The 9,833-nt window shown below is 50.6% G+C and overlaps 1 protein-coding gene across 3 annotated transcripts in view; it reads left to right on the top strand.

Annotated features, from left to right (window-relative positions):
- Positions 1–9,464, top strand: part of ZNF668 (zinc finger protein 668) — an 11,471-nt gene extending 2,007 nt beyond the window's left edge. Inside the window, exons 1-3 of one of the 3 annotated variants that reach the window (XM_023516710.1) lie at positions 5,570–6,526; positions 6,884–7,561; positions 8,030–9,464. In XM_023516710.1, the coding sequence (XP_023372478.1) occupies positions 6,906–7,561; positions 8,030–9,239 (1,866 nt within the window). In that variant the 5' untranslated portion in view covers positions 5,570–6,526; positions 6,884–6,905 and the 3' untranslated portion in view covers positions 9,240–9,464. Of the gene's footprint in view, positions 1–5,569; positions 7,562–8,029 lie in introns of those variants that run through there. The other 2 variants (XM_023516709.1, XM_023516711.1) reach the window with 2 other exon arrangements.
- Positions 9,465–9,833: the final 369 nt, after the last annotated feature.

Here is a 9,833-nt window from a genome sequence, read left to right as displayed (position 1 = left end):
ACTCAGCAACCTCCAACTACTGGGCTCAAGCAAGTCTCCTGCCTCAGCCTCCCAAGTAGCTGGGACCACAGGTGCCCGCCATAACGCCTGGCTATTTTTTTTTTGGTTGCAGCCATCATTGTTGTTTGGCAGGCCCAGGCTGGATTCGAACCCAGCACCTTATGGTGTATGTGGCTGGCGCCTTAGCCACTTGAGCCACAGGTGCCAGGCCTGCAGTTGTCACTGTTGTTTAGCTGGGCTAGGTTCGAAGCTGCTAGCCCTGGTGTATGTGGCTGGTGCTGTAACCACTTTGCTAATGGAGCCCAGCCAACAGTTGTTTCTTATTGTCCTTTTTAAGGGAAGGGAAGAGACACCACAAACAACAGTAAACCCACTGTGGGACACTGGAACAAGAGCTGGACCTTGTGAACTTAGGAAGCCAGAAAAATTCAGTTAATAAAGAGTTATTGACTAGGCATGGTGGCTCACACCTATAATCTCAGCGCTTTGGGATGCTGAGGATGGAGGATGGCTTGAGGTCGGGTATTCAAGGCCAACCTGGGCAATATAGTGAGACCTTTGTCTCTGCAAAAAATAAGAAAATTATCCAGGAGTGTGCACCTGTAGTCTCAGCTACTTAGGCTGGGAGGATCACTTGAGCCCAGGAGTTTGAGATTATAGGAAACTATGATTGGGGCACTGCACCCCATCTCGGGCAACAGAGGGAAACCCTGTCTCTCTCTCTCTCTTAAAAAAAAGGGGGTGGCCGGGCACAGTACCTGTAATCCTAGCACTCTGGGAGGCCAAGGTGGGTGGATTGCCTGAGCTCACAAGTTTCAGACCACCCTGCGCCAGAGCAAGACCTCATCTCTGAAAACAGCCAGGCATTGCAGCAGGCACCGTGGCGGGCGCCTGTAGTCCCACCTACTTGGGAGGCTGAGGCAAAAGAATTACTTAAGCCCAGGAGTTTGAAGTTGCTTTGAGCTGTGATGTCACAGCACTCTACTGAGGGTGACAAAGTGAGACTCTGTCTCAAAAAAAAAAAAAAAAAAATATATATATGTATATACACACACACACATACATACATACACACACACACATATATATATGTAGTTACTGATGGACGTTCCTACACACTCCTGCTATGGGGGAATCAGTGGCTATATACCTGGCTCAAATTGTATCTAAGGTTGATTCCTTCCATTTTGGGGGGGTCACTAAATGAGGTTCTGGTGTATGTAGAGGATACAAATAGTCAAAGTTACCTGGCTCTTTGTCAGTGTGGACTCTAGTGATGGAGACAAAGAATTAACTACCAAACTATAAGATGTGTATATGCTGGCTTGGCGCCTGTGGCTCAAGTGGCTAAGACGTCAGCCACATACACCTAAGGTGGTGGGTTTGAATCAAGCCCAGGCCCACCAAACAACAAAGACAGCTGCAACCAAAAAATAGCCGGGCCTGTGGTCCCAGCTACTTGGGAGGCTGAGGCAGAAGACTCACTTGAGCCCAGGAGTTGGAGGTTGTTGTGAGCTTTGATGCCACAGCACTCTACCCAGGGGGACAGCTTGCGGCTCTGTCTCAAAAAAAAAAAAAAATGTGTATATGCTAGCAAAGCAATATTTAGTGAACAGAGTGCAAAAATTTGGGAGTCTGACCACCTGGCTTTGAATACTGGCTGTGACCATGACTAGTTTGCTTCTTTGTGGTGTCACTTTTTTTTTTTTTTTTTTTTTGGTTACATCCTTTTATCTTATGTTGCCATCTATTCCCATGCCATGAGTTTTTGTTTCTTCTGGAATATCTTTTTCTTCTGTTCTACTTCCTCTTCTGGTTTGGGAACAGTTTGTTCCCTTTCAGTAAGGATCATCTCGATGTGGCAGCAGGGAGCTGATGTATAGGTTAAGGGGGACCATGAGCTCTCTAAGTTCAGCGATGCATCTTGGGTGCTTTGTTCATCTGGCTATGCTTAAAGACCAGAGAATCTACATCTAAACCCTTAAGTTCAGCATTACTCTCTGCATTTTTTTTTTAAAGATGGAGTCTCACTTTGTCACCCTGAGTGCCATGGCAACATAGCTCATAGCAACTTCAAACTCTTGGGGTCAAGCGATCTTCTTGCCTAAGCATCCCAAGGAGCTGGGACTACAGGCGCCTGCCACAACACCTGGCTGTTTTTTAGAGACGGGTCTTACTCTTGCTCAGGCTGGTCTTGAACCTGTGAGCTCAGGCAATGCACTGGTCTTGGCTTCCCAGAGTGCTAGGATTACAAGCATGAGCCATTGCACCCAGAGCCTCAAGCTGTTGCCCTGGGTAGAGTACTGTGGCATCACAGCCCATAGCAACCTCCAACTCCTGGGCTCAAGTGATTCTCCTACCTCAGCCTCCCAAGTAACTGGGACTACAGGCGCCTACCACAACACCCGGCTAGTTATAGTCATCATTGTTGTTTGGCAGGCCCAGGCTGGATTCGAACCTATCAGCTCAGGTGTATGTGGCTGGCACCTTAGCCACTTGAACCACAGGTGCTGAGCCTACTCTCTGCATTTTTAAGCATGTGCAGCAAAAATTCAGAACTCTTTTTGGGCCACCAACTCTGTGTCCAGCCCCACTATTTGGCCTCAGCACACCTACCACCTCCACCATTGTAACATAAGAATGGTACACACTATTTCTTTAAAGCAGGTGTCCTCAAACTATGGCCTGCGGGCCACATCCGGCCCACAGGGTGTTTTTGCCGCCACTGCCTGTCCTGCTTAGCAGCCGACTTGTCCCAGAGCCCACAGTCCAGCCCTCCAACGGTCTGAGAGACAGTGAACTGGCCCCCTGTTTAAAAAGTTTGAGGACCCCTGCTAAAGTGACATCCTTCAGATACTTGGTGGCTTTTCACATATGCATACCCTTGATGGCCTGGGCAGTTTCACATGTGTCCTTAAAGTGACCACGAAGATTTGAACCTCTGTACTTGCATGACTTGTGGGGTTTTCTGGGTCAAGTGAATAGTGAACCATTTTCACAGATCACCTTAGGCCTTAGGAGAAGACGAAGAGCAGTGTGGTGTCACTTCTTATAAGAAACTAATCCGGTGTCTCAGTCCTATAATCCTCCCTATAGGAGGGAGGCTGGGCAGGTGGATTGCTTGAGCTCAGGACTTCAAGACCACCTTCAGCAAGAGCGAGACCCCATCTCTACTAAAAATAGAAAAACTAGCCAGGCATTGTGGCAGGCACCTGTAGTTCCAGTTATTAGGGAGGCTGAGGCAAGAGCTTGCTGTGAGCTATGACATCCACAGTGCTCTATCCAGGGCAATAGAGTGAGACTCCATCTCCAAAAAAAAAGAAAAGAAAAAAAAATTAATCCAATCAACCAGGATCCTACCCTTATTACTTCATTTAGTCTTAATTACCCCTACCCTTATTATCTCGTTTAACCTTAACTACTTGAATAAATGCCTTATCTTGCCTGGAGACAGTGGCTTAAGCCTATAATCCTAGCATTCTGGGAGGCTGAGGAGGATCACTCAAGCTTAGGAGTTCAAGACTAGCCTACGCAAGAGGGAGACCCCCCCCATTTCTACAAAAAATATAAAAATTTGCCAGGTGTGATGGTAGTAGTCCTAATTACTCAGCAGGCTGAAGCAGGAGCTTCCTTTGAGCCCAGGAGTGTGAAGATGTAGTGAGCTATGATGATGCCCATGCACATTAGCCAGGGTGACAAAATAAGAGTTTGTCTCAAAAAACAAAACAAAACAAAAATCCTTATCCACAAATACAGTCACATGGGAATAAGGGTTTCAATGAGTTTGAGGGAAGAGGGGGAGACACAAACATTCAGTCTACAACAGTTCTAGGTAGCTATGATATTAGCTTCAGTTGTTTGAATAGTATGCATAAAATGCTTAGAATGATACCTGGTCCACGGGTAAGCTTACAAGACGTTTTATCCAGATGATACCCTAAAGTAAATTAAAGAGGAGGGATTAGCAAGTGATTGGCAGGGGTAAAGATAAGAGAGGTTGGTCGACTCTGTCTCTCACATCTCTTTTCATTCATGAGAGGGAACCACCTCCAACTCTCTTTGGAAGGGCTCTAAGCTTTCTCTTTGTTCTTAAATAAAATTTTTCTTTGTTATACTGAAAAAAAGAGAGAGAGAGAGGTGGTCAAAAAAGCCCTCTTTGAGGAGGTGACAGGGAGCTGAGACCCAAATGAAATCCAAAAGACAGCTATACAAAGATTCTAGGGGGATAGCTCTGTGAGAGAGAACTGCTATTACAAGCAAAAGCCCCTGAGGTGGGACGTAATTTGGCTGTTGGGGAAGAAAGAGCACCCATGTGAGTAGAGCCTAGTGAGCTCCTGAACTGCCAGGTATTTGGCAGCACTCATTAAATGTGAGCTATCATTTTTATTAACAAGACTTTTTTTTTTTTTTAAGAGACAGAGTCTTACTTTATCGCCCTCTGTAGAGTGCTTGGACATCACAGCTCACAGCAACCTCCAACTCCTGGGCTCAGGCGATTCTCTTGCCTCAGCCTCCTGAGTAGCTGGGACCACAGGTGCCCACCACAATGCCCGGCGATTTTTTGTTGCAGTTTGGCCGGGGCCAGCTTCAAACTTGCCACCCTCGGTATATGGGACCAGCACCCTACCCACTGAGGCACAGGCACCGCCCTATTAAGCAGACTATCAGGAAGACTCTGCAGAGATGGTCTGAGAAGGAGCGAGTAAGTGAGTGTCTCATCCAGAGATAGGCAGGGAGCTCCTTCCTAGGAGGAATTCAGCTCATCTGGAAGGTTAGAATTCAAGCCCCACCATTTAGTGGGAAAAGTGAAATAACCAAGTTGAGGGTAGAATGGAATTTTGTGGGACTGGGGCCAAAAACCAAAGGGGGAGATGCAGAAAGAAATTCCTGGGGGAAGTAGGGTTTACATGAAGGATTGGTAGGATTTGGAATAACCAAAAAGGACCTAGAATCTTGCATATTGTGATAGAAGCCATGGAATCTTTTTTTTTTTTTTTTGGCCAGGGCCAAGCTTGAACCCACCACCTCTGGTATATGGGGCTGACACCTTACTCTTGAGCCACAGGTGCCACCCCTTTTTTTTTTTTTTTTTTAGACAGAGTCTTACTCTGTCACCTTTAATAGAATGTCATGGCACCATAGCTCACAGCAACCTCAAACTCTTGGGCTTGACCAATCCTCTTGCCTCAGCCTTTCAAGTAGCTGGGCCTACAGGCACGCACCACACAACTAGTTTTCCTATTTTTAGTAGAGACAGGATCTTCTCTTGCTCAGACTGGATTGGAACTCCTGAGCTCAAGCAATCTGCCCACCTCGGCCTCCCAGAGTGCTAGGATTACACGTGTGAGCCATCTTGCCCAGCCCACCATGGAAATTTCTTGAGCAGGGGAGAGGAAGCATCATATAGTACTTTAGAGAGAAAATTCTGGCTGCATAGGGGTATGGGGAAGGGCAGTGTGCAGGACCTAGGGGTATGGGGAAGGGCTGTTTGTAGGACCCAGGCAGGACTTCAGGCAGAAGGGTGTTTCTTCCAGGATATAGCCTTGGCACTCATCCCAGGGACTCCTGTGTCTTCCCCCCAGATAAGCTGCTTCTGCAGTAATGGGCCTTCAGTCTCTATTTGTACTTCCCCCAGCACTCTTCTGGTTTAGCTCAGCTCCATCTTCCAATGTCATAACTTAGAAGCCACCAACCCCTGAGGTGTACAGATGAGGAAAAAGGCCTAGAAACAAGCACTAATTTCACTGAGGTCTCATAGTAAGTCATTCACAGGGCTGGAAGTAGAACTTAGACCTCCTAGCCTCTGAGTATACTGGCTCTCCTTATCTCTCCTCTCCCTTCAGCCCCCTTTCCCCAGCACCAGCTGCCCAACACTCCTTAAGTGGATCTGCCATAATCCTCTTCTCTTCATCCCCCAGGGAGGATAAGCTGGTGTTAAGACTAATGCAGCTATTAATCCTATTTCCTTTCAACTATGATCCATAGGAGCAGATGGGTTGCAGGATGTCTGGGTTCTGGATCAGAAAGTAGGGACCTCAGCTAGAGCTGGTATCCCAGGTCATATGAGATCAGATACATTGATTATGACTCAGAAAGAGGCTTCTAGCTGTTAGCAGTGGATCAGGCTGCCTTGAGAGAGAGTGAGCTCCCCATTACCAGAGTTATGGGAATAGGAGCCCAGCAGGATTACAGAACAGAGGGTGGACCAAGATTCCTATCTGGGGTGGAGTCCCTTACAGCTGTGCAAGGCCAGGATTCTGTGTGAACAGTTGCTGTCTCAAACAGCTAACCAACCAGAGAGGAAAAGCAAAACATACATGCTGAGGACCTATCACTTCCAAACAGTACAAACTAGCATATTTAGCCCATTGGCTCTGCCCTCTTCTGGTCCCAGGTCTGTCTTCCCTGGGTGCTTGGAGACTTTTACAGGCCAGCCCCACGTCTGGGTACCTTCTGCATCTGCAGCCTTGCACAGGACCCTTCATCCTCACACAGTCCTGGAACACTGAGCTGAAGAAGGAAGATGGTGAGACTAATGGAACCTGGGCCTTCTGGGAATGCCATAGGGTTTAGAAAAGTTCAGAGGTTGAGGAGGGAAGTACAGATGAACCTTTTGTAACCCCAGCCTCTTCTCTTAGTGCCTCTGAGGTCAGCTGGTCCAAATTCTTTTGTCAGTGCAGATCAGAGAGGAAACTTGAATGTAGGGTGTCAGAGCCAGGAATTCTTGGCAGAAAGAATGTGGGGGTCCTGCACCCTGGGTGGGAAATGCAGATAAGATAACGTTCCTTCTGAGGCTTTATAAGAGAGTTTCATGAGGAGAGAGGGAGGCCTTTGAAGAATTATGAAGGGATATGGCCTTGGTCTAACATTGGTTCTCTTGCAGAGAAGCCCCACCCCCCAAGGCCATGGAGGTGGAGGCTGTGGAGGCTGCAGAGGCCCGGTCCCCAGCCCCCGGCTACAAGCGCTCTGGCCGCCGCTATAAATGCCTGTCCTGTACCAAGACATTTCCAAATGCGCCCAGGGCAGCACGGCATGCTGCCACACATGGGCCGGCCAACTGCACAGAGGATGTGGTCGAGGTGAAGCCAAAGCTGGAGACAGAACCCAAGGCAGAGGAAGCCAGTGGGGACAAGGTGTCAGGTTCAGTGGCTAAGCCACGGCCCTATGCATGCCCGCTATGCCCCAAGGCATACAAGACGGCCCCTGAGCTGCGCAGCCATGGGCGCAGCCACACTGGTGAGAAGCCCTTCCCGTGTCCTGAGTGCGGGCGCCGCTTCATGCAGCCAGTGTGCCTACGTGTGCACCTGGCCTCGCATGCTGGTGAGCTGCCCTTCCGCTGCTCACACTGCCCCAAGGCCTATGGCGCGCTCTCCAAGCTCAAGATTCACCAGCGTGGTCACACAGGCGAGCGGCCCTATACCTGTGCGGACTGTGGCAAGAGTTTCGCTGACCCCTCAGTGTTCCGCAAGCATCGGCGCACTCACGCCGGCCTGCGGCCCTACGGCTGTGAGCGCTGCGGCAAGGCCTACGCTGAGCTGAAGGATCTGCGCAACCACGAGCGGTGAGGGCACCTTCCCCGGGTGGGGGCAGCAGTGACTGCAGTAATGAGTGGGGTTACGGGGTTACTCAATGTGGGGTTGAGTCTCAAAGAGGGGAATGAGCCAAAGGGAAGGTGAGTGGGACTGATCTACTGGGATGAGCGTGAGGTGGGGTAAAAGGCTGGGCAAGTGGTTGAAGTTGTTGCCTTTGATTGGACAGGGGGGAATGTGGTGGTAGGAGGGGGCACACCTGCTTGGGATGGAGCCCTTTGGAACGGGTGGGATCAGACAGACCTAGGTTCCTGGCTTTGAGGTTGGATGGCTCTAGGGTCCTTGCTAGAGCTCAGCTGGTATTCTAAGCCTGAAGACTTTCCCCTCTGAGGTGCAGCCCTGTGGCTCTTAGGGGGTTGGGCCTAGGCCCCAGAGATGGATGTTAGGGGATCAGGTTATGGGTCTGTCAACTTCATGCTGGATCCAGTATACTCCCATAGGTCACACACCGGTGAGCGGCCCTTTCTCTGCTCCGAGTGTGGGAAGAGCTTCTCCCGCTCATCCTCTCTCACGTGCCACCAGCGTATCCATGCCGCACAGAAGCCCTATCGCTGCCCGGCCTGTGGCAAGGGGTTCACGCAGCTCAGCTCCTACCAGAGCCACGAGCGCACTCACTCCGGAGAGAAACCCTTCCTGTGCCCTCGCTGTGGCCGCATGTTCTCAGACCCGTCAAGCTTCCGGCGCCACCAACGGGCACACGAGGGTGTGAAGCCTTACCGCTGTGAGAAGTGCGGCAAGGACTTCCGGCAGCCGGCCGACCTGGCCATGCACCGGCGGGTGCACACGGGCGACCGGCCATTCAAGTGCCTGCAATGCGACAAGACGTTTGTGGCATCTTGGGACCTCAAGCGGCATGCCTTGGTGCACTCAGGCCAGCGGCCCTTCCGTTGTGAGGAGTGTGGGCGAGCCTTTGCTGAGCGTGCTAGTCTCACCAAGCACAGCCGCGTGCACTCGGGTGAGCGCCCCTTCCACTGCAACGCCTGCGGAAAGTCCTTTGTGGTATCATCAAGCCTGAGAAAACATGAGCGGACCCATCGAAGCAGTGAAGCTGCAGGGGCTCCCCCACAACAGGAGCTGGTAGTGGGGTTGGCGCTACCTGTAGGCATGACCAGCGAGGGCTCAGGCACCCCAGCAACAGGGGCTGGGCTTGGGGAGCCTGCTGCAGGGCTGCTAGGGCTGCCCCCAGAGTCTGGTGGCGTGATGGCCACACAGTGGCAAGTGGTGGGAATGACAGTGGAGCATGTGGAATGCTCAGATGCTGGTGTTGGGGTGGCTTCTGGTCCCTTGGGAGGGCCAGGTGGAGGAGGCGAGGAGGTTGATGAGAAGCCCCCCCAGTTTTTGTGCCGCAAGTGCAAGGAGACCTTCTCCACACTGACATTGCTGCGGCGACATGAGCGGTCACACCCAGAGCTCCGGCCCTTTCCCTGCACCCAGTGTGGAAAGAGCTTCTCAGACCGGGCTGGGCTGCGCAAACACAGCCGTACACACAGCTCTGTGCGCCCCTACTCCTGCCCTCACTGTCCCAAGGCTTTCTTGAGTGCCAGTGACCTGCGCAAGCATGAACGCACCCACCCTGTGCCCATGGGGACCCCTACACCCCTGGAACCCCTTGTGGCTTTGCTAGGAATGCCTGAAGAAGGGCCAGCCTGAAGCCCATGCCCACTAGTTCTCCACACTCCCAAGAGCCCAGCCCCCACAGAGTTCCTCCTGAGCCTCCTTTTGCCCCAGCTCTCTCTTTAAAGAGTCCAGATCCCTGCCCCTGGTCAACTAACTCACCTGTTGCACAGCTAAGAGAGCAGGGGTGGGTAGAGTCTGGCAGCAGCTGTGAGAGATGATTCTCCCTGAGCAACGCTTATTAAACCTTTCACCTTGGCACTAGGTTGTCTCTGTGTTTTGGTTGGGGGTGAGTGGGTGGGTGTTTGGGCAGCAGATGAGAAACTACTATGGCTTTTGGATACATTGTTTCCTAAAGTATGTTTGGGGATGTCTTTTGACAGAGTCTTCCATGGCCAGGTGAGTATAGGAAATACCCTGTTCTCTTCTTGGGAACTTGGGGATTCTTGATCAAAAGTATATTGCAGACATGAAGTCCTGTAGTGTACACATCTATTTGATTTTGTTTACCCTGTACTTACTTAACAACATAAGTCTTTTACTGAGTAGTTCGTTCTTTCTTTTGAGATAGGGTCTTTATCTCACCATGGCTAGAGTTCAGTGGTGGCTAGAGTGAAGTGGTGTCATCAG

This window comes from Otolemur garnettii, unplaced genomic scaffold, assembly GCF_000181295.1.
Source record: "Otolemur garnettii isolate 467f Iridium unplaced genomic scaffold, OtoGar3 scaffold00096, whole genome shotgun sequence".
NCBI classification, from domain to species: Eukaryota; Metazoa; Chordata; class Mammalia; order Primates; family Galagidae; genus Otolemur; species Otolemur garnettii.
Note: the sequence above shows the minus strand (reverse complement) of the source record. Positions and strands in the feature narration are given on the sequence as shown.